The sequence below is a fragment of the Eublepharis macularius genome, chromosome 9 (assembly GCF_028583425.1).
Source record: "Eublepharis macularius isolate TG4126 chromosome 9, MPM_Emac_v1.0, whole genome shotgun sequence".
In the NCBI taxonomy this organism is placed as follows: Eukaryota; Metazoa; Chordata; class Lepidosauria; order Squamata; family Eublepharidae; genus Eublepharis; species Eublepharis macularius.
Window position 1 is genome coordinate 94,503,468 of NC_072798.1, and position 24,167 is coordinate 94,527,634.

The window sequence follows — 24,167 nt, forward strand, 5'->3', positions numbered from 1 at the left end:
GGCGTGGAGGGCAATCTAAACTCCCCTGTCTGGAGATCAGGGGGCGGGGCCACCAGCCATGTGACCATTTTCTTCGAGGGTCATTTAAACTTTAAAAAACTCCCCCCTTTTTCCAGCTGACCCAAAGTGACATCATTGTGCGGTCCTGAGTTCCACCACCTCTTTTCCCAGAAAAAAAGCCCTGAAAGTATGTAATTAGTTAAAGAGAGGGGAAAAGTTGTGTCCCTTTCTGCCACAAATGTCATCACCAATTTGAATCCACAAAATGTTCATACAACCACAGTGCATGCTACAGTGGCAAAGGTGATGGCCCTGGCAGATGCATTGTGTGTTCCTGGATGCAAAATATTGCTAGGAGAAGACAGTATCCCTTACCCTTTCTTCTGGGTCTCCCCTCTCTTCAGATAGCCTGACCTCTGAATAAGCTACGTGCAGTAAATCCTCCCAAAGGTGGAGAAGTCTTCTTAGAAAAGGAAAACTAAGGAAACCTTACCCACTTTGCCTCCTCTTGGGATGTCTATGTTGGAAGCTGCTCAAGCATTCCTTTGGATAGTCTGTTCTCTGGTTAGTTGTTAACCCTGGAGATTTCAAATGATATGTTATAAGGAATGACTCGCACATTAACAATAAACGTGGGGCTTCTACTGAAAATGTGTTCTAGTGTAACAGGAAATGAAATGTACCTCATTTCCTGCTCCCACCCATTAGTAGGTGTTAATGATATCTAACAGGTATGGGCAGGGGTCATTTCGTAGAAAAAGAGTGGGAGGAGCTCATTAGCATAACTTATTAGCATGTGCCACACCTTGCCACCATTGGAAGTGTGTCATTAGCATAACTGATTTGCATATGCCACACCCCCTGGCATCACCTATCCTGGCTTTTTTGGACCCAATCCTTGCTATTCAGAGCTGAAATTGGGCCCAAAATGGCAGAAAGGGGCTGAAAATGGCTGAAAAGAGGCCCAAAATGGTCAGGATCAGGCTGCTGCTGAGCAGGAGAGTGATCCACCACCTGTCAGAGGCCCAATCTGGGCCATTTTGGCCCCAATCCAGGCCAAAATGGGCCCAAAATGGCCGAGAGCCAGGTGAGTGGGGCCACATGACATGTGACCTCTTTGGGGTATTGCCGGAACTGCATTTCTGTGCGTTCCCCCTCAAAACGAGCCCTGGGTATGGGAAACCCACCACATAATATCCTGACATAGAGTAAGTTTGGCTGTACATTCTGAAAGGGACAAAATTCGACACGAGTCTGCCATTTTTGGTGGTGGACCTGTTTTTGGTAGCCTGTTCTAAGCTGTGAATGAATATACTTTGTAAAGCTTGATTCAGAGATATATATATAAGTACATCAATGAGTTTCCCATCCCAGTTCCTTTCTCTAAATGGAAATAAGATCACGTTCAAGTATTAACTACAAACAAATCTAATGCAGCCACCGATTCATGTGTTTGCCAAAAAAAATCGGGCAGGATGGCTTAACAAATCACCTCTTTGGCAGGTTTTAAGAGAGTTCTCGTTTTCATCTACACCCAGGCGCCTGAGGGGGAAACACTTTTCCCCACTTTGCTCCAACTCACAGGTACGACTTTTACTTCTCTGCCTTCATTTTGCTGCATGTGCTACACTCACTTTATAACTCAAAGGCCAGGTAAGATATTTTATAAGCATTCTTCCTAGATAGTGGGGTTATGTGATGTCTGCTGATGTCTACATTAAGCTGGTATAACTAGAAAGCATTTCCAATTACTACCAGCATTTGCTGTGCTCTGTGTATTTTTAGACATACAGGGATCTAAATCAGAAATGTCAGATCTAAGCTTTAGATACTAAGGGTCTCACCACATGAGACAAAATACATTTGAATTACACGGGTAATTCGAGTGTATTTTGTAATTCGAGTGTATTTGAGTGTAATTCAAGTGTATTTTGTCTCGTGTAGTTTGACCCTTAGAAAACCATAACTTAATGGTGGGGCTGATAAGTATTGCTTCCTAATGTCGCTGCATTGTTCAGTTGTGATCCTGTACATAGTGTATCATCATGTGGATCTGTTTGGAGTAGTTATGCTGGTTTAGTTGCTGCAGTGCTTAATTACAGATTTTCATTTATTAGGAATATATTTTCTGCTTCTTAATATTGCTCAGTGTAAAGGCTCCAGCAAATTTTCTTTTAGAACTGTGCTCAAATACTTTATAAGTTAAACTTCTTGTGTCTTATGGAGAACTGTGTAAATGTTAAAAGTGATTGTGTCTCCTATGTGCAATGGTTTTGAAATGGTGAAATATCATGCAGTGGAGTACAGAAGGCTCGTTTTCCGTTACTAATACATCTCTTGTATGCACACATGTACTAAAGCAAGACTGAAAAGAAATAATGCTTTTCTTTCCTAAGATGATTTGTCTGAAAATCTTCCTACTAGAGATACGGTTCATTGGAATTCACTACTCACTAATGCAGAATTCTATAATTGCTTTTAAAATGATGAAGTCCACATGCTGAAATATACTATGTTTGCCAGAAGACGACTATCATTTCTTTCAGAACCAAGTTTACTAATGCTGCAGGAGTTCCCAAGCCACTCATGGAGCCTATTAGAAATGGAAATTCAGTGAGAGATGCCTGAGTGATCTGTCCTATATCATTTTGTCATAATTAGTTTGAACTTTTCTGCTTACATAATCCAAACGCCTGGGCTCATCGTAATTATTAGACATGCCTTTCTACCACATTTTTGTAATATATTCACTTTGATCACACACACACACACACACACACACACTTTTTCCATTCATTTCAGTGGATGGAGCCCATTCTTTGGTATCTATAGACTGTCTCCTCTGTTGAAATCAGCTATACTTCCTCTGCTTTCAAGAAACCCTTATGGCTTTAGGTGCCTAGATTGTGATGATTATCTATTGAAATTCGATTTAGATTTTTATGTCCTCTTTGAACTTAGAAGACAGCATGCCGTGGTTGGCATGTACAAGAGGCAAGAGCTGGCGTGTTCTTCACTTGGAAGCCAGAGTCATATTTGTCAACAGTGAGCCATGTGATTTAGCCCCATTATGTGGAATCTCCCCAAGTTGGTAGCAGCTGCATCTGGGCCACAGCTGGCACAAGATATTAAATCACATGGTTAACTATTTACATGTGCAGAAGAGGCTGCTTGCTTTCCAAGGGCATAACATGGAAATCCATCTGTGCCTGTGCCCCATAGATCTCCAAAGGATTCCAAAAAAAGAAAAGCAGGGGTGATGGGGAGATGTATAATTTATTCTGTGCTGAAACAAAAATACTCTTTTCTCTCTTTTTCCAACTCAGGGCCAAGCTACAAGTATGTAGTGGAGGGCAAGTGGAGGGCAAGTGATTAGGGAGGAATACACGTGAGTCTGTTCACTTGCCGTTCAAGTGCCATTCATCACTTGTAGCCAGGGCCAGATCTAGGGTTGCCGGTGCCTGGGGTAACCCTAGCCTGACCTCGCTTCCGGTGCGGTGTGATGATGTCATTTTGGTGACATCATCACACAGGGCAGCGGAAGCAGCGTGCGGGGCTGGGAAGCCACCTGCGCCATTCGCCTCCCCGCAAGCAAATGGTGCGGGCGGCCTCTCAGCACCCTGCGCTGCCTTTCACCTGCCCTGCAGGAGAGGGGACGTCCGGCTTGCCGCGCACCCCCTGTCATGTAGGGCAGGCGAAAGGCAGCGCGGGGGGCTGCGAGGCTGCCCGCGCTGCTGCCCGCACGCTCCGGCAGCTGGCAGCTGCTCCTGGCGCCCCCTCCCTCGTGGTGCCGGGGGCAGACTACCCCCCCTGCCCCCCTCGATCCGGCCCTGCTTGTAGCTAGGCCCTCTGACCCAATGCATATACTTGCGGCAAAAGTTTAAAAACATTCATCAAGGCTTCCAAGTTTCTCTTCTCAGAATATGTTGTTGTTATTGCTGTTGTTACTAAAATTTGTAGTCTGCACTCCTCTCAAGCAGAGCAGATCACATCAAGTCAAAATACAAAGCTAAGCAGTTAAAAACTGGTAGCATAAAGACAGCAGTTACAGTTTCACAACCCGTCCTCAGCAAATGATGCAAATTCAATTAACGTATATAAATCCTGGAACAGAGAACATGAGCATCTGGCCCCTGCACTGGCCAGTGAAGCCTTGCCCCCTTGACTACCGGAAGATTGTCCCAGTCTCATTTTGCTTCTGGGCCTTCTGTGAACACCCTATCACATTTTCAAGCTTTCCCCCAAAACCTTGAGAGCCTGAATTTTTTAAAAGTAACACTTACCCATTCAGGTACTTTGTGTGTTCAACTGTGAGTCATTGTTCTTGAGAACTCCAAGTTGTTGTTGAGAATACCAAGGTGAGTTTTCTTTCACCTATTCCTTCCAGTTGCAACAGGGGATACTCTCTGCTCCCAGCTTGTTCACCAATGGTCCTTGATGGTGGATAGTGTTGGGCGTGAGCTCAGACATGGGCTGCTTGGAGCCTTCACCAGGTCGCTTTTTCAGAGCCTTGTATTTCCATCTGTAAAACAGCAACAATAGCCGTAATGAGCAATCTTGCAAGCAACATAAGTGCATTATATTGCAATAGAAATGAGTTGCAGTCCTGGAAGCCGTACGCATGATATTCCTTGTGATACACTCATAGGTTTGGCACCATAATGAGACAAAGGTGATTAAAAATGTTTTGCTTTTGTTTCACAGATTTTTTTAAACTGAGACAGTTTTTGTATTTTTAAACTGCACTTCTACAATGGCATGATGATGATGATGATGAGATGATGATGATGATGATGCCACTGCCTTTCTGACTGCCTCACTGAGGCAGATTACATAGTGCAAGTGAAATACAATATAATCAACATCTAGGACATTCACGGAGCAAAATACAGTAACGAACATCAGTTAGGACATTCAGTGAGCAGATAACAATAGGGTACGGTGGCAATCATTAGAAAGAAATCAATGAATGTGTATGTTTCATCTTTCTGTAGCCATAGGACAAACTTTCTTTTGAGAATAGTAAAGAGTCCAGCAGCACCTTTAAGACTAACCAACTTTATTGTAGCATGAGCTTTCGAGAACCACAGCTCTCTTCGTCAGATGCATCATCAGCTTTCGAAAACCACAGCTCTGTTTGTCAGATGCATTGTCAGCTTTCGAAAACCACAGCTCTCTTCGTCAGATGTATCGTCAGATGCATCTGACGAACAGAGCTGTGGTTCTCGAAAGCTTATGCTACAATAAAGTTGGTTAGTCGTAAAGGTGCTACTGGACTCTTTACTATTTTGCGACTATAGACTAACATGGCTAACTCCTCTGTTTCTTTAGAGAACAGTATATACACAAGGTAAATATAATGGGTGTTATCCAACTCATTTTTTTCCCACTCAGTTCCATCCAATTCCATACTGCAGTGTCTGTCTCATATGCCTTTTTTATGCAAGTCCAATGATCCCCATAACCAATCACAAAAGAGCTTCCTCCGGAAACCAAAGTGCTACGAAATAACAAGGGAAACCCTACCAGAGAACTAACGAACAACAATGATCCAGTGATCCCCAGTATAAGTCTCTCTGGATAGCTGAAGAAGACTCCTGTTCTCTCTTTCATCAGTGGAAAGGATTCCTCCTGATCAATTGTTCCTTTTTCCTTGCAGATGCTCCAGATGCTCCAGCAAGGCTGAAGCAGACCCCACCCCCCAGCCAAGAACCAGCTTTTGGCTAATACTTATAAGATGTACATGAAGATACGATTCCTGCTAATTGTTCTTTTAAAACTCAGTAAGTTTAAGAACTTTAGCATATAAAGACCCTTGTTGAATCAGACGAAGTGACACAAATAATAATAACATTTGATTTATATACTGCCCTTTAAGACAACTTAATGCCACACTCAGAGCGGTTTACAAAGTGTGTTGTTATTATCCTCATGACAATCACCCTGAGAGGCAGGTGGGGCTGAGAGAGCTCTGAGAGAGCTGTGACTAATCCAAGGTCACCCAGCTGGCTTCAAGTGGAGGAGTGTGGAAGCAAACCCGGCTCTCCAGATTAGAGTCCTGCTGCTCTTAACCACTACACCAAATTGGCTCTTCATTAGTTTACCACCTTTCCCCCCAAATATGCTTTCTGAGCCCCCTAAGAAGGGCATTGCCAATAGCCCTCTCCTGCAGTTGCACCCTACCAAATAGTTTGAGTGATATATCTTTGAATATGGATCTTAATGAAATAAACACAAGGTTTCTTCCTATATCCTTGGATAAGCCACTCCTCCCAGCACCAGCCCCCCATCTGTATTGGGGGGATAATAATAATCATGACCTTGTTCACTACTCTGAGCGGGGGGCACTGATCTGTCTAGAAAAGTGGTATATAAGCGCAAGTAGCAATTATAACACACTTATGGACAGAAGAGACAGTGTCAACAGACATGGCTATATATAGTCAACTCTGCAATCTTGTTGACAAATCCCACACTATGGCCGTTTCCACACGGCTTACCTTATTCTGCAAAATAGCGAAATCTCGCGAGAAGACACTGTTATTGCGTCTTCTTGAGCGATAACAGCATCTTCCTGCGAGATTTCGCTATTTTGCAGAATAAAGTAAGCTGTGTGGAAATGGCCTATGTTTGTCCATTCCTGGGCCCAGTATACAAACTAGAGTCTTTAATTAAAAAAGAGAGAGAGAGAGCTGCTGTAGTACAGTGGTTAAGTGGTTTGGCTGCGAATCAGCACTCTACTGGAACTGCCATGAGCTCAGTAGGTGGCCTTGGGTAAGCCATTCTTCTCAGCCCCAGCTCCCCGGCTGCATTGTGGGGATAATAATAACACTAACTTGTTTACCGCTCTGGGTGAGGCACTAATCTGTCTACAAGAGTGGTATATAAGAGCAGTTGTTGTTGTTGTGAATCTCCTACCCCAACTTCACGGAGAGAGGTCGTCATTCAGTGGTAAGGTCTCTCTTTTTCATGCAGAAGATCCTGGCATCTCAAGTTTAAATGCTTAGGTGGTAGGTGATGTGAAAGACCTTTGCCTAAAACTATACAGAGTCAGAGGAGACACTGCCAGTCAGAGTAGGTAACGCTGACCTTGAGAGCCAGTTTGGTGTAGTGGTTAAGAGTGGCAGGACTCTAATCTGGAGAGCCGGATTTGATTCTCCACTCCTCCGCTTGAAGCCAGCTGGAGTGACCTTGGCTCAGTCACAGCTCTCTCAGAGCTCTCTCAGGCCCACCCACCTCCCAGGGTGATTGTTCTGGGGATAATAATAGCACACTTTGTAAACCGCTCTGAGTGGGCATTAAGTTGTCCTGAAGGGCAGTATATAATTCAAATGTTGTTGTTATTAATCAGTGTTCTCACTTTAAGCACAAGGCAGCGATATGTGTGTGTGCTTGCTTGTTTACACTTTCCAACAATCCTTCCAGTCCATGTGTCAAGTCCCTCCCCATAAAAATTTACTTTCCATTTATTTATGAGTCCTGGCCTTTCCCTCTCAGCGAGTACTATGTTAATGAAACCTGGGATTCTTGTGAAGTAGTCAGGATTCGAATCAGGCAAACTTTACAAGGTCACTCCACTCCAGGGTCTGGAAACAGGTTTAGGTTATGTCTTCTCTCAGCTGTATCCCAGATTTTGGCTCTTTCAATCTGCTTCACAACCCCTTCATTGGTATTCCCCACCTCAGAATAGATGTTCAACTGAGACAGAATTCTGGAATCTGTTTTTTTTTTTTTTACTATATCATTACTCTTCAGGGATCACCTTCCCTCATCCTTTCAGTGCCACAATTTGTGATGGCATACACATAACACGGTCCTTCCTGTGCTGGTAATTGCACCTGACTATGGTCCTGGAATCCAAATCACTCCTGCCAGCACCATGAACGCACCTCCATAATCTTCTGTTCCTGTTGCATTCCTCTTCCACTGACCAGCAGGATCGAAGAAAATACCACCTGTGCCCCCATTCCTTTCAGTTACCTCCCAAGGGCTTCAAAGTCAGCCCTAATGTTTTCAGTGGTTTTCATGGCCTTTACAATTGTTCCCATATAGACCATATATATTTGTTCCCACAAATAGATAACGGTCTGTTTGTTTGACTAGCTTGGCCATCTAGTCTATGATATCCTTGATCTTTGCTCTTGGCTAGTAACACACCTCTTGGGCCGTGGAGTCAGGCCTGGACACATGACATTCCACACCCCTCAGCAGAGGGTCACCAATCACCAAGGCTTTCCTTTTGCTTCTAATGTTATTTGATTGTCCCTCCATGACACCCTTACTTGTTCTTTCAGGTCCTCCTTGTTGAACATCTGCCAGTGATTCTGTCACAGCAGCAAGGGCCTGGAATTGATTTCTCAGCTCCAGTGGCACTGAGTGCCATCTTGCTCGGCACATTCTGACTTGTGCTGTTGATCTCTGAGGACATTCATTAAGAAAATACTCTGTTTTATTGTCCCTTCTGCTACTCTCCCCATCCCTTTGCAGGGCTTGAAGGCTTTTGTTGATGAAATCCTCTCCTCCTTTGATCTCTTGAAGGGTACCCATCCTTTCCTCCAGGCTCTTCGTTTTTTCTTCTAGTAACACTACCAGCTTGCACTTGTGACAAATGAAGTCCTTCTTGTCCTCAGGGAGGAATACAAACATAGCACACTCCTGGCAAGTAACTGAAATTGGCCTTTCAGGAGTCATCGTTTTCTTCCAAAAAAGAAGACTGCTTATAACTGCCATACAGTCTGCTTTCTGTGTGGAACCCTGACCCCAAAAAGCTGACCTAATATCTCCTGAGAGCAAAGGTGGTAACTAGGGGTGTGCAGGAGGGGTTGATTTGGGTTTCAAAAGCTTTGATTTGGGATTTCCGAATCGGATATCCAGAATCTTTCTGAATCGGGATTTCCAATTCGGATATCCAGAATCTTTCCAGATCGGGTCCGATTTGGGTAATTTACCCAAATGCTTCTTATTCGGGTAATTTACCCGAATCGGAAACCCGAGGTGCCTAGTGCCTAGTGCCTAGTGGTAACCCAACAAGAAAGGTATATATATAAAAGAGAGAGGGGGGAATCTTAGAGGGTCCCCAGTCTTGATTCCCAGGCTAAAAGCCACAGGTCAAAAGCCCTTTGGTAAGGAGGATGTGATAGTTTCAACACCCATCTTGTCACAAAGTTGGAAAGCAGTTTCTACAACTGAATGTAAAATGTCTCTAGATTCTCTCATAACCATTACAGGCTTCTAAAACCCCTCATGTTCTGTTACAACAAGTTGAGCCAAGTAGCAGATGAAGCCTTGAAGGGCCCCATAGCTGTTTAGTGTTTCAGGCTGGAACACGTCTCAAAGGGCAAAAGCCCTGAATGGAAAGTTAACTCGGTGAAAGAAAAAAATCTTAAAGTCATTTCGGGCAAAGCCTTAATTTTCTTCCTGTCAAAATTCTGCTTCTATACGGGATTCAGTTCAAACTGAAACCTAAGAAACCATCACCGTATACCTTATCTCTGTTATATTGTATGTTTCACGTCTGTGAGGTAAATACCACAGAGCATTTCCATGCATGGAAGGGTCTAGAGTGCGACTTTCTTTCTCCCCTTTCCTACTACAGCCCCAAATCCCCCCCAAAATGCTGTTTTTCAGGGTCCCCTGTTCCCCAAGAACTTCTGTCCCAGTTTCTTCCTGTCAAACTAACAAGTACTTCCTTAAAGACATGAAGTGCTTCTCTCTGATCCTACAAAGCAAACCTGAAGATTCAGTTTAATGAGGTGCTGTGACCGTTCCCCTTAAACCTTTAGTGTCATCCGCTCAAAGTGGAGAAAGATGGGTAAATCTTAGCTTCTCCCACTCTTCTGATTCCTTCCCACCAAGTCTGAAGGACACTGTAGCTCTTTTCAGTTACTCACCTCTGTATCCGTTGTATACCTCTTGTTGGAGACTATTCTTGAACCTGCAAAGAACGATAAGGACATAGGAACCTGCACGGACTGTACCTTTAAGAATAAGTATATTTGAATGGTGATGAATTTAATGATATTCTATGTATTGGACTGTGATTATTTGAATGATTTATAGCTATTATTTATATATGTATTTATTACACTGTATGCACTTTTGCACTTTGCACATTTGTTAAATAGACTCTTTGTGATGAATTGAGAGTTACTATGTTGATTGACTGTGGGAGAATTTTTGTCTAGCTGCCAGCGTTTTCTCCTGTGGGGGCCTCTTTTGTTGGAGCTCTTTTCAGTTGGCCAAAAACTCAGTACGATGAACATGCAGCAAGGGCATGGGATGGAAATACAAAGGTGCTCCAAACACACTCTGTGCACATCCGTGTCTGAGAGCCAAGCTACAAGTGACGAATGACACTTGCCTGGTAAGTGAACAGACTCACGTGTATTCCTCCCTGTTCACTTGCACTCCACTTGATCGAGTGAGTGCAAGTGGAGTGCAAGTGAACAGGGAGGAATGCATGTGAGTCTGTTCACTTGCTGTTCAAATGTCATTCGTCACGTGTAGCTTAGCCCATAGATACCGGGAGAAGGGAGAGGGGTATAATCTCCCTCTCTCCCGCCTCCATGTTGATAGGCCTTCGGTACTTTCTTACATGAAAATGCCAGATTCTTCTTGATTCTGAGTGAGGGCCCAGGGCGCATGGTGTGTTTGTAAGAAGTGGGATAGAAGACAGACTTAGCTTGTGTGCATTTCCCAGTTTAACCGCTGCTGAATTCTTAAAATCAGAGAATAAAATGGCCAACATATAATATTCCAAATAACAACAACAACAACATTAATTTATATACCCCCCTTCAGGTCATAATCCCGTGCGGCATGGAGGGCAATCTCAACTCCCCTCTGTCTGGAGATCAGGGGGCGGGGCCACCAGCCATGTGACCATTTTCGCCAAGGGCAATTTAAATTTTTAAAAACTCCCCCCTTGTTCCAGCTGACCCAAAGTGATGTCATTGTGCAGTACTGAGTTCCACCACATCTTTCCCCAGAAAAAAAGCCCTGATGTCACGGAACTGCATGTTATATTTCCTTTAAATTTTACAAGCATTATTACAATGCAAACTTCTCATTTAACCCACTGCATTTTTTCCAGGAAAAGCACTTTGTGGAAGATATGGCCACCTAAAGTTTTTGTTATAAGTGAGCCTATATAACTAGCAGTTATTTTGTGTTTGTTTTGTGTGGCAGTACAGACAGACTACATTTGTGGCCAGGACAACTGTGACCGTGGTTCGTGTTATCCAGCTGTTGGGGACCTGATTGTTGGTCGCAGCAAACAGCTCACAGCCTCATCAACATGTGGACGGTTTGGCCCTCAGAAATACTGCATCATAGGCCACCTTGAGGTATGTTTAGATGCCAAGAGGGTGGTGCAAAATGTTTAAATCAGAAATGATCACGTGGGATCTACTTGTAACACCCGTCTCCTCTTTGCTTGCTCAAATAAACGAGGCTTTGTGGATTTGATAGGAGGCATTCTGATTGCTTCCACACTATTGCAGTTTTCTTAACTTGTGTGACAACCTATCTTGTAAGGTGTATTTGCCCTGACTTGAATAGCCCAGGCAGGCTAAGCAGGGTTGGTTAGTCGTTGGATGGGAGACCTCGGAAGCTAAGCAGTTTTCTAGTAGTGGGATGGGAGACCTCCAAGGAAGACCAGGATCGCTATGCAGAGGCAGGCTATAGCAAACCACCTCTGTTAGTTTCTTGCCTTGAAAATCCCAGCAGGGGTCAACCATACGTCAACTATGACTTGATGGCACTTTCCACCACCATGGTATATATGCGTGTTTTATTGAAAATCTATTCGTCTTGCATTTTTCAAAAGTATGCAACCTGGTAACCAAAACTGAAAGCAGACACTTTTTTTTAAAAAAAAGCTTGGACTATGATGCAGAGTTTTGTGAGGCTATCTCATGCATTTCTATGTTTATATCTTATCTTTCCTCCGTGAAACTCAAGAGCCCTTTTCAGTCACTGTGTTTTCTCATTTCTATCTTGTGTACTGGATGAACCTGCTATGTTTCTATTTTGTGGGAATAGGACAACACATACAGTTTCCAGTTTTGGGACACACAGTTAGAAACCTGGTTTTCTTACAGGTACACCTTCATATGTATTGAAGCTTGAAAATATGCACATTTCCATATTCCTACAAAATGACGATTGCATGTGCCCAGGGCCGGTGTGTCCATTGAGGCGGCACTGGCAACTGCCTTGAGTGCTGACCGTGGGTGGGGGCGCATGCTGCAGGGCTGGTGGCAGCAGCGCTGGTGGCTGAATGGGAGGGCTGGGAAGCCGCTCCTGTGTGCCTCCCCGGCCACCTGCCGTGCCTGGCCTGCAGGTGCCTGGCCAGGAGCACATGCTGGCGACAGCAGCGCAGGGCAACTGAGCAGGCAGCCTCCCAGCTGCCCCGTGCTGCTGCCACTGCTGCCACCGCCAGCACACAGCTGCGGGCGAGGCAGGCAGCCGGAGCAGTGTGGGACAACTGAGCGGGAGGGCCGGGAGGCTACCTGCGTGCCGTCCCAGCTGCCTGCCTCACCAGTGGGGCGGCTGACTCGCAGCGCACGCCCTGCGTGATGATGTTGCGCACAGTGACATCATAATGCAGTCTGGGTGCGCGCGTGCACGTGGGGGGCAGCAATACCCTTGAAGCAGGTATCTTGTCTCAGGCGCCAGAAAACCTGGCACCAGCCCTGCATGTACCAGCAGGGTCTCAGGTAGCATGCTCTTTTGGTACACAAGTAGGAGCTCAACAAATGTAACAAATAAAAAAGGCTAAGGTGACACACAGAAGGTTCCCAGGCAATCTCCCACCCAGGTTTTGAACAGAACCACATTTACTTAGCTTTAGCAAGATGCTTGCCAGTTGTACCCTGGGACTGGCATGTGGTTGTGTAGAGTAGCAGTCACAAGCACATTGAAACCACGGGGTCAAGGTATTGGAACCTCATAATGTTTATATAACGTTCTGTATTAAAGTTTTGTTTAGTTAAACAAGTAAGAGAAAATAAGATGTTTGCTTATGGTGATTGACTCCTGGATGCGTCAAAGGAAATGTAACCTAGTAGAACTTCACTACAAAGGCATGCGCATGCGCATGCACGTGGAAAGAAAGTAGCCTTTTAACCTTCGTATCAAAAAGAGCTGGCCCCCAGGTGTGTAGAGACAGGTGTAATATAATCTGGTGTTAAGGAGCACCAGTCTTCACAAATGTTCTTCTGACTTCTGTTAGATATAAACAACAGCCCTGGACAGTAATATGTGTGAGGAACTTGAGCTATGTGTGGGTTATGTATAAGACTATTTATTATATTTCTAGTCCGCTTTCCCCGCAAGTGGGCTCAGAGCAGAGTACAAGAAATATAAAACAGCATAACAATTTAGTTTAAAACCAACTAAAAAAATCAATAAAAACAGCGATTTCTAAAAGATAGTGGCAGCGGCACACATACTGCACAACCCAGGAATAACAAAAAACCATGGGGCCGGGTGGCTAACTGCTAGATGTTAGCAAAATGGGGAGGGGGTAACCCCCCCCCTGGTGGCAGGAGGCCAGTTTCATGGTCCACCCATCACAACCACCATATGCCTGGAGGAACATCTCTGTCTTACAGGCCTGGCGAGAGGATAACAATTCCTGCTGGGCCCGAGTCTCCACAGACAGAGAGTTTGACCAGGTGGGGGGGCCAGGAGGACCGAGAAGGCCCTGGTCCTAGTTGAGGCAAGGCGAGCCTCTTTGGGGCCAGGGACTCCACTAGTCATTGCTGTATATCGTTACTAATTATTTTCAGCATGCCAAGTGCTTTACCATCAGCCACACACAGAAGTCCACCTAAACATTTGGATTCTGTGACCTATCAGTAGCTTGGAAGTGACCCTGACCACAGATGAACAGATGTATCAGTTATTTATAAGCCTGGTTTTTGATCTGCCTGGAGTCTCTGAGAGAAGGTCACACTATAAATTAAGTAAATGCATCCATATAGCTCTTTTATCTTAACAAAAATTGAGGAAGGTAACTTCATAGATGGTGGAATTGAAGGTAAAAGAGCAAGGCTTATACTATTCCACCCATTCTAGTTCACAACAGAGGTAGACTTTTAAAACAAATGTGCCCGAAGACTTGTATATACAAATAAACAGGGGCGTGGCAGGCTCCTTAAATGCCATAATATTTTAACATGTTACCTTAAAATCAGGAGGAGGCAATACCAGGTTATGCATGTCTGCACACACCTGGGAGGCCGAGGGGCTCAAATGATCATTTGGCTTCTCTTCGGCCTATAAATAGCCTTGGGAGCTCAGGTGTGTCAGCTATTCATGAGGCAGGTGAGATATGCATCATGTGTGGGTTAGACACATGGCAAACAGTTCAGTGGTTCATCACATGAATCTGACAATTTCCACCAGGGCACCTCCAGTTGTCTACAAAGGGAGGATAGTGAAAATAGTTGGATTCGTAAGGCAAGCTGCTTGCCTTGGGGAATAGTCTTTACACAGGTGTGAATTTCAGGGGATGGTGAAGCTCAAGTCCTCCCGCCTGAGATGCCTTGGGGGTGAGGGTCCCCTGGCTACCAGGAAGCTTTGGTGAGCTTATCGTGTGTTGGATCCTATAGCATAGACCATCTCTGAGCTTCCTGTGAGCAGTTACATAACCCAGGGTTGCTCGCCGGGGAGACGGTAGCCATATTCTTTGTAGGCATGATAGCCTCAGCGGAAAGTCAGCGTGTTTTTCCTGTGACATGACAGCCATCATGCTAAGAGGTTGCTTCTATGTGTGTTATTTCAGCCTTCCTTCCTTTCTTTATACCATTCTATTGTTCTAGTACAGAACTTATTCTCAGACTCACCTGTGCTAAAGTATGGAACTACTTCCTTAACAATATACCAGGACAGCTGTTGTGGCATAATGGTTAAGTGGTTGGATGTGAGTCAGCATTCTGCTAGTTCGAATCCCAGTACAGTCATAAGCTCAGCAGGTGGCCTTGGGTCAGCCCCTCCTCTCAGCCGCAGCTCCCCAGCTGTATTGTGGGGATAACAATAACACTGACTTAGTTCATCACTCTGAGTGGGCACTAATCTGCCCAGAAGGACACACTTATTATTATTACTGTAATTATTATTCACAATTTTATGTGTTAAGCGTTCTTCCATCAACCTGAACTGTTCTGTTATTACATTTTTACTGGAGAAGAGGGAATTGGGGGTTTCATTGTTGTTTAATGTTTTAATTGTAAGCAGCCTGGCACCATGAGGAGAAGCGGGATTTAAACGTTTTCGTACATAAAAATAAAGGGAAATACTACTTCTCAGTTGAATACCTTCAGCACTGATTGCTTCTGATTGTCAGGCAAATCTAACTTCTTCCTGTGGCTCACGACAACCAGTCTTCCATACCCTGAGCCTAAATTCCAGCCTGAACTGTTCTCTTGTAGTTTTTTCGTGTCCAAATAAAATAGGCCATATAAGAATAATCCACACATAGATTATGTGTAAACTACCAAATAAATAAATGATATTAACTGCGCTCAGGGGTCATTTTGAGGGGGAACGCGCAGGAACGCAGTTCCAGTAGTTCTCCAAAAAGGTCACATGACAGGTGGCCCCGCCCACCTGATTTTTGGCCATTTGGGGCCCATTTCAGCCTGGATCGTGGCCAAAACAGCCCAATTCAGGCCCCAAATGGCAAGAATCATACCCAAACAGCCAGGATTGGTCCTGAAACGGCCCGGATCAGGCCTCTGATGGGTGGTGGATCACTCTCCCACTCAGCAGTGGCCCAGTACTGACCATTTTGGGCCCCTTTTCAGCCATTTTCAGCCGCTTTTTGCCATTTTGGGCCCAATTTCGGCCCTGAATGGCCAGGATTGGGTCCAAAACAGCCAGGATAGGTGATGTCAGGAGGTGGGGCATATGCAAATCAGTTATGCTAATGACACACTTCTGGTGGTGTCAAGGGGTGTAGTATATGCTAATGAGTTATGCTAATGAGTTCCTCCAGCTCTTTTTCTACGAAATGACCCCTGACTGCGCTTATATACTCCTCTTCAAGAGAGATGGGTGGCAGGGTAAAAGCTCCGAAAGGGGAGACAGTCTAGCACTTGGTTGCACTAAAACCAAATCTATAAAAGCCATTTAAGTTGGCTTTTCACCAACTTATGCTTTTCACCAAAGCATTTAAGTTTCACCATGTAGCAGTAACCATTCCAAATGTTTTGAATATGTCATACAGGAATTTCTTCACTACACCCTGCCTGACCTCAAGGCAGGCTGCTTCCTAACTCAATTTGACACTTCTTTAAACTTTTCACTCCTCCAAAAAAAAAAAAAGATCACATGAGATGAGAATAGGTCGTTCTGTGAACATTCTTCTGAGTTATACATTTTGGATTAGGAACAATAAAAGGTTTGTAATTAAAAACAAAACTCCTCTATAGGAGTTGCTTTGGCATGTGAAGAGTTACAGCCAGGGAGTTAAAGCAAGTTTTGGTTTGAGTTTGGCTCTGACAGGGGTTACTGTGGTTTGCCCGTGCATTCCACCTGCCCTTGCTTACCAATGAGAATCCTTTTATAAAAATACCTTTCCCTGGTAAAACACATCTCCCTATACCTCCATAGCACCAGCAGTTGATGGACTTCCCCAGTCATGGGTGAGCCAGTACCACACCCTTCCTTCCCACCTGGTCTGGGGAAAACGGGTGGCTCCCTGCCTGTCCTGGACTTTCCCATCACTCTCTACCACACTTTCACGTGGCACTGCAAAGTGTCTTGGTGGTTCGGAACTCGATATCCATCTCCCATGCTGGGGTCCAGGGAAAGGTGTTGGCAGGATCTGGGTCAGCCCCTCGGATGCTGGGTCCCGTCACCGCCATTGGGAGAGCCATGGTTGTTCTGGGGCCTGCCCTTTGGCACTGGCCAGCTCCTGTCAGCAACTGCCTGTTGGCTGTCACATCCTACAGCCAGCTGTTTGCCACCTGCTCCCGACTTCCCTTCATCAGTGGCTGCTTGCAGGCAGCTGTGTCTCACAGCTTGCCTGCCACCATTTGCCCCTGGCTTGTTATTACCATTCCCCACTTGCTCCCCCCCTTGGGTGAGTTGGGTGGCTCATCTCCGGAGAGTGAAGGGGGGGGTCTGAGCTGTGGAGGGGGGTCAGTGAGAAGGTGACCGCTCTGTGGGGCTGGCTGAATGTGGGGGAGGTCAGGGCCAGAAACAGTCTGGAGGCCACCTCTAGACAATTGTGAATACATGAATGTGTGTCGTTTAACACTTATTATCGCGTGAGGGGAAGCCATTGAGGTTCCAAAGTGGCCAAAGGAGAAAAGACTAATTCTCAGCTGATAAATGATAGGACATTTTGGAGGTCTCTCATTCATAGGATTGCCATAGGTCGGAGGCGACTTGACGGCACGTCTCACACACACACACACACACACACACACACACACACACACACACACACACACACACACACACACACACACACACACACACACACACACACACACACACCTGCTCAAAGGAAAGCCTTGCCGAACCTCCAAAATGATCAGAAGAGCATTTCAGGCTAATTATTTGTCTGGCTTTTCTAGGATCAGAAGAAATGTTTCAGCTGTGATTCCAGATACCCATATCATCCAGTTTCCCAGCCCGACAGTCACTCGATTGAAAATGTTATCACAACTTTTGAGCCTGATCGGAAGAAGTGGTGGCAGTCTGAAAATGGTGCGTGGCTTTCTATAAGTGTTTACTCTTGAGTTGAATGTGGGTTTTCTTGTGGTCTGCACTGTCAACAGTGAAGCTATCACTTTTGCACAATGTATGCTATTCTGAAGGAAAATTGCATCCGTTTTGTAATAAGACAAGATTTCAAGGTGATCGGGTAAGACGGAATCGTAGCTTGCAGCCTTCAACAAGGACGTTGTCTTTGTAGTTCATCAGCACTTCCCTTCAATGTTTGCATGTAAGTAACCAAAGCAGGTTTTATTTATCTGAATTATTCTTAAGAATTGTAAAGTACTGTTTACCTGTAGGCTAGTGTGCACTATTGAGAGAGACGGAACCTTACTTTTCAATGAATATGAGATGATTGCATTTTGTTGGGGGGCAAGCAAGGGTGGTGGAAGCCGAGGTCAGCTAGGCCTGGATTCCATCAAGTTGTCTAACTGAAGAACGATCTGCATCCCCTGTGGCAAAACATAAAAGTTGCAAACGCTTTTCCTGACGTGAGGTGAGCAAAGGAGCTGGTAGAGAAACAGACGACATTCTTATGTTGTGTAGTTTATAGTGTCTTTCCTCCAAAGGCATAAACTACTCATTCACTCTGGAAATGGGCATGTGCTGTCTTCCTCCTCCAATGCTATTTTTAAAAAGCCCAGATCAACTTTAAAGCCTCATCAAGACTCCATTGTGCTTGTGGTTTAATGCTACTTTTATGGATTCCTTACTGTGCAAAACCAGGAGTGAACAGATTGTAACACTACTTGCTTTGTACGGGTGTATGACTGTTCATTATCACTTATTTCATTTAGACCAGTGGTTCTCAACCTGGGGCCATATGGCCCCCCAGGGGGCCCCAGGATATTCCAAGGGGGCCACAGGTAAAAATTGCATAAATGGGGGGCCACAGCATGAGACTAGGGGGCCACAGAGGGAAGTGAGAAGTGAAGAAAACAGAGAAGTGACCGAGAAAAGAAAACAGAAAAGACAGTGTGTGGGGTGCTGTTCCTTCATGCAAGTGTAACCCTGAATCCACTAGGGGGAGCTAAAGAGCAGGGGCATTCCATATAAGGAAGAAACAGCGCAATTTATTGGCATATAAAATAGCTACCTTTATACCGGTAGGCCAGGGGGGCCACAGGAAGGAAACAAGGTCGGAAGGGGACCACAGTCAGAAAAAGGTTGAGAAACACTGATTTAGACCCTGCTTTTCTCCCGAAGAGGGACCCAAAGCAGCTTACACATTTCACTCACCTCACAACAACCCTGTGAGGTAGATTACACTGAGAGTGGCGGCTGACTAGCCCAAGGTCAGACAGTGACTTTTGGTGGGGATTCAAACCTGGGTCTCTGATGATCCTAGTGACTAGTCCAATGTTCTGATCTGATCAAGAAGTTATGGTGACCCCTTCACAACCTTCACCCCCAGGATATGCTGGCCTGGCATCCAGCTTTTAATATAGCCGTCCATCTTTTAACATGGACACAATGCTGTGAGCATATTACACCAGTCTGAGAACACCTACCAAGGCCACATAATCATTTCCAGCTTAATTTAAGGTGTCAGTTTTTAAGCTTCAAGGTCCTACATGATAATAACTAAAAATAACTGTGCTTATATACCACCCTTCTGAACAGCTTAAGGCCCACTCAGAGTGGAGAACAAAGTCAGTGTTATCAGGGCTTTTTTTCTGGGGAAAGAGGTGGTGGAACTCAGTGGGTTGCCCTCGGAGAAAATGGTCACATGGCTGGTGGCCCCACCCCCTGATCTCCAGACAGAGGGGAGTTGAGATTGCCCTCCATGCCACTCCAGTGGCGTGGAGGGCAATCTAAACTCCCCTCTGTCTGGAGATCAGGGGGCAGGGCCACCAGCCATGTGACCATTTTCAAGAGGTGCTGGAACTCCGTTCCACTGCGTTCCAGCTGAAAAAAAGCCCTGCATTATTATTATCCCCACAATACAGTTGAGGAGCAGGGGCTGAGAGGAGTGGCTTACCCAAAGCCACTTGCTGAGCTCACAGCAGTGGTGGGAGTCGAACCAGCAGAGTGCTGATTTGCAACCCAACTACGTAACCATTACTGATTATGATAATCTAGCCAACTCCTCCTTATTGTTCCTTCCCCTAGGAAAGTACGGTCTCTGGTGGCCTGTTCTACAGATTTGACAGTATATGCTTCTGAATTGTGGGGTGGGCTTCTGATAAAGGTGCATGCTGCATTCTCCCCGTTTTTTGTAAACTTTGTATGTCTGCTTCATTTAGAAGAGCTGTTATGGAACCTGCTCTGTGTGGTGTGCCTGTTGATTACATTCTTGCTGATTTTAATCTGTCAGCTTTTATGTTAGAGAAGCTGAAGTTTATATTAGGTTGCTGAGATTATGACGTGTGATTTGGTGTCTGTCATGTTTGTAAACCGCCTTGAGTTTGAATAAAAGATAAATAATCTTCAAAGACATCAGTTATAGTGGAAGGTGGAGACTGATCAAGTGAGATCTCAAGGAGTCCTCCTGAAACTTAGCAGCTTGAAGCATTGTGTTGCATTGGCTGTTAATTATACCTGACACAGTGGTCACCAAGGGCAGTGCTGTGTGGTGTGTCTACTCTGCCCCTTCAAAATTAGCCTTTTGTGCACTGCAAGTTTCAATCTTAACTCCAGTTTTAGTCCTTATTGACCTAAACCCATGGTCCCCAATGTGGCACCCACCACTGTGTTTCCTCGTGCCCACTTCCCTCTTCCATAAATCAAAGAGCCTGTTATGTATTGCTTGAGTAGGAACAAAGGCTCCTGAGGCCTACAAGACCGTTATTGGTCTTTTGTGCCGGTAACGGCCAATCATAACTGTTGCCTTATAGTCCAATCACGGTGCTGCAAGTAGTTACTTTGTATATAGTTCATGCAAATGAAGGATTCTAGCGGCTTACCTTGCATTGGTTGTTGTTAAAAGTGGGTGTGGTTTCTGCAAGTATAAATTAGTTACTGTTGAGCCTGAGTGTTGTCTGTCTGCTTCTGGCTTCCAATAAAGATGTTTACTATAATAAAGAGCTGTTAATCTCAATATATAATACAATATATAATAGAGCCAATGCTGACTTTCCTCTACCTCAGTAGAGCAGGGGCTGTTACAGAAGAGTCCAGGAGATATCAGTGTTGTTTTATAGGGATTACCTATTTGGAAGGGTGCTGGGATTGGAACCTCTGTGAATTTTTTGACTGGCCCCATTACGCTTGGCAGCCATTTTGTATTGGTGCCACTACCTGTTCTCAAAATTCAAGAGTATCTACATTTTAAACAAGGTTAGGGACCCCTGACCCAAACCATACAATTGTGGAGAAATCTCACTAGAGCCTTGTTTGAAATGGTCCTTAGTCATCAGATACAGAAGGTAATTTGTTGTCAAACCACCCTGAGCCCATCTGACGGGGAGGGCGGTCTAAAAATGTAATTAAATAAATAAATAAATAAATAATTCACATTAACGTGCTCTTGCTTTCATTTTCAGGTATTGATCACGTCAGCGTTCGGCTAGATCTGGAAAGCTTGTTTCAATTTAGCCATCTCGTCCTGACTTTTAAGGTATTCTGCACAAATCTACACAACAATTTAACATTTAAGCTAAATTAAAGTAAACAAAATGTTTAATCTTAGCTTTTACATGGCTAAAAAAGTTTACTTAGTATTTTAGTATTGGTTTTTAGTAAGTATACAGGAAGCGGCATAAGGAATATTTCCTGTTCTGGAACCTGTTCTCACTAGACCATTCGTTTATTGCCAGCCCCTAGCCTGTCCCCCTGGAAGAGTGGGAGAAAAAAATGGCCTCCACATATAGACCATTTTCACACGTCTTTACCGTCTCACAAAATAATAATAATAATATTTGATTTATATACCGCCCTTCAGGATGACTTAACACCCACTCAGAGCAGTTTACAAAGTATGTCATTATTATCCCCACAACAAAACACCCTGTGAGGTGGGTGGGGCTGAGAGAGTCCAGAGAGCCGTGTCTAGCCCAAGGTCACCCAGCTGGCTTCAAGTGGAGGAGTGGGAAATCAAACCTGGCTCTCCAGATTAGAGTCCCGCGCTCTTACAGAATGCCGATGGCTTCATGGAGCAATTTCCCATCATTATTCCATTTCGTGGCATGATGACATCAGAAATCATGTCATGAAGATGCCATTCCATGATTTTGCGCGATGGTAAAGACGTGTGAAAATGGCCATAGACTCTGTACGAGTTTCCCCTAGTTTTTCTGCTAAAGAACATGGAGGCTTGGGGAGTCACCTGGCCTAGAGTGTCACCTGGAAGTAACACTGCATCCTCCCAAAACCCTGCCCTCCTCAGGCACCATCCCCTAAATCTCCCAACGTTTACTGATGCAGTGTTTGAACGCTACTACTCACACGAGGACAAAAGGGGACTGGGGTGGTTGAGGGTTGGGGGTTTTGTTTGGGGTGGAGAGGATAAAAGAAAACCAAGAATCAATGCTTATTGTAACATGTTTCTCCATTTCAGTGCAATTAAGCAAGAGGAAAAGGTTGTTGGTCTTGATATCATTTGCATTCGGAACAGAAGAGGGCATAAAATTCCCAAGCACTTTCCTGACTGTGTTTTCTGTGCTTAAACCTGGCTCACAATATTCCCAGAATTATATGTACAACACTCAGTAGGAGCTAGAAATGCAGTTTATAAGGACCGGTTGGAGAGTTTAAACTAAAAGGAATCAAGGAAAAGAGTGTATGGGTTTTTATTAAGGGCTCTCCTATCTTTTTCCTGATAATTGCAGTTGCAGCATATGGTGTTTGTGGGAAAATGTTGTCCTCATTGACTTCCAGCCACATCAAACTGTGTCAAGTTGGTTGAGCACCTCCAAAACTATGCACCAGATTTGACTTTTGGCATTTCATTGGAAATGCTTTGGGGGGAAATAGTAGTAGTGTTTCAAAAGTTCAATCCTGTATGCAGTCCTGTAGCTCATGAAAGCCAAATGCTGGAACAATTATAGGCCCCTGAGGGTTGGCTGCAACTTGGGAGTGATCTGAAGTTATGTATTTTATAGACCTTTCGGCCTGCAGCCATGTTAGTGGAGCGCTCCATAGATTATGGTCAGACCTGGAAGCCATTTCGATATTTTGCTCAAGACTGTGCTACTTCGTTCCCTGATGTTCCTTCCAGACCAGCCAGAGAAGTTGGAGAGGTTGTTTGTGATTCGAGATATTCGGATATCGAGCCTTCGACCGAAGGAGAGGTATGCGTAGGATTTGAGTTTATATAGTAATGATTATGATTGTGTGATGTCATCTGAGCCTGCATTCAGATGTCATGGCAAGCCGCAATTAAACTTTGATCTGCTTGTTTCTGAGCTTGCTGCTGAGTTAAGCACTCAGCTTAACATCTGGATGTTATCGTAACATTATCATTATCTATCATTACTGAAGGCTCAGTAAATGAGAGTTTAGTGAGAGTTTACACCACTCAAACAGCAATTACTAAAATTCACTTTAATCCCAGTTTAGAATCCTGGTTTGTGTTGGACAAGTGAAATCCCTTTCACAGAAGCACCTGCATGCAGACATCATGATGAATTCGAGCTTGTTTAGATCAGGTCCAACACCCTGCTTGTTTAGATCTAGTCCAGCCCCCTGCCCAGTGCTGATCCTGCACTGGGCAGGGGGTTGGACTAGATGGTCTGTATGGCCCCTTCCAGGGGTCATTTCTTAGAAAAAGAGCTGGAGGAACTCATTAGCATAACCCATTAGCATAACCATTAGCATATGCCATGCCCCTTGCCATCACAGGAAGTGTGTCATTGGCATAACTGATTTGCATATGCCACACTCCCTGACATCACCTATCCTGGCTATTTTGGACCCAGTCCTGGCCATTGAGCCCAAAATGGCAAAAAGGGGCTGAAAATGGCCAAAAAGGGGCCCAAAATGGTCAGGATCAGGCTGTTGCTGAGTGGGAGAGTGATCCACCACCCGTCAGAGGCCAGATCCGGGCCATTTCAGCCCCAATCCAGGTTGAAATGGACCCAAAATGTCCGAGAGTCAGGTGGGCGGGGCCACCTGACATGTGACCTCTTTGGGGAACTGCCGGAACTGCGTTCCGGCGTGTTCCCCCTCGAAATGAGCCCTGGCCCCTTCCAACTCTATGATTCTATGAAGTTTTGCAGCAAGCTCCATGCAAGAAGAGAGTAGAACTAGTGTGACTTTTAAAAAAATTTATCACAATGGGTAGCCATGTTAGTCTGTCTGTAGCAATGGAAAAGAACAAGAGTTCAGTAGCACCTATAAGACTAACAAAATTAGTGGTAGGACATGAGCTTTCATGAACCACAGCTCACTTCTTCGGATACAGCTAGAATGCGAGTCCATCTGTCCTTATGTCTTGGAAAGTGGAGTGCTTGCAGAAGCTGAATGACAATGGCAGGCATGATTGGACAGGATGG

At 44.8% G+C, this 24,167-nt stretch overlaps 1 protein-coding gene across 1 annotated transcript in view; it reads left to right on the plus strand.

The window, feature by feature from the left end:
- Positions 1–5,721: 5,721 nt before the first annotated feature.
- The window catches only part of LAMB4 (laminin subunit beta 4), a 76,913-nt gene continuing 58,467 nt past the window's right edge, over positions 5,722–24,167 (plus strand). The window contains exons 1-5 of the mRNA XM_054988363.1: positions 5,722–5,783; positions 11,188–11,345; positions 17,592–17,724; positions 21,219–21,292; positions 22,776–22,964. Of these exons, the coding sequence (XP_054844338.1) occupies positions 5,738–5,783; positions 11,188–11,345; positions 17,592–17,724; positions 21,219–21,292; positions 22,776–22,964 (600 nt within the window). The 5' untranslated portion in view covers positions 5,722–5,737. The remainder of the gene's footprint in view (positions 5,784–11,187; positions 11,346–17,591; positions 17,725–21,218; positions 21,293–22,775; positions 22,965–24,167) is intronic.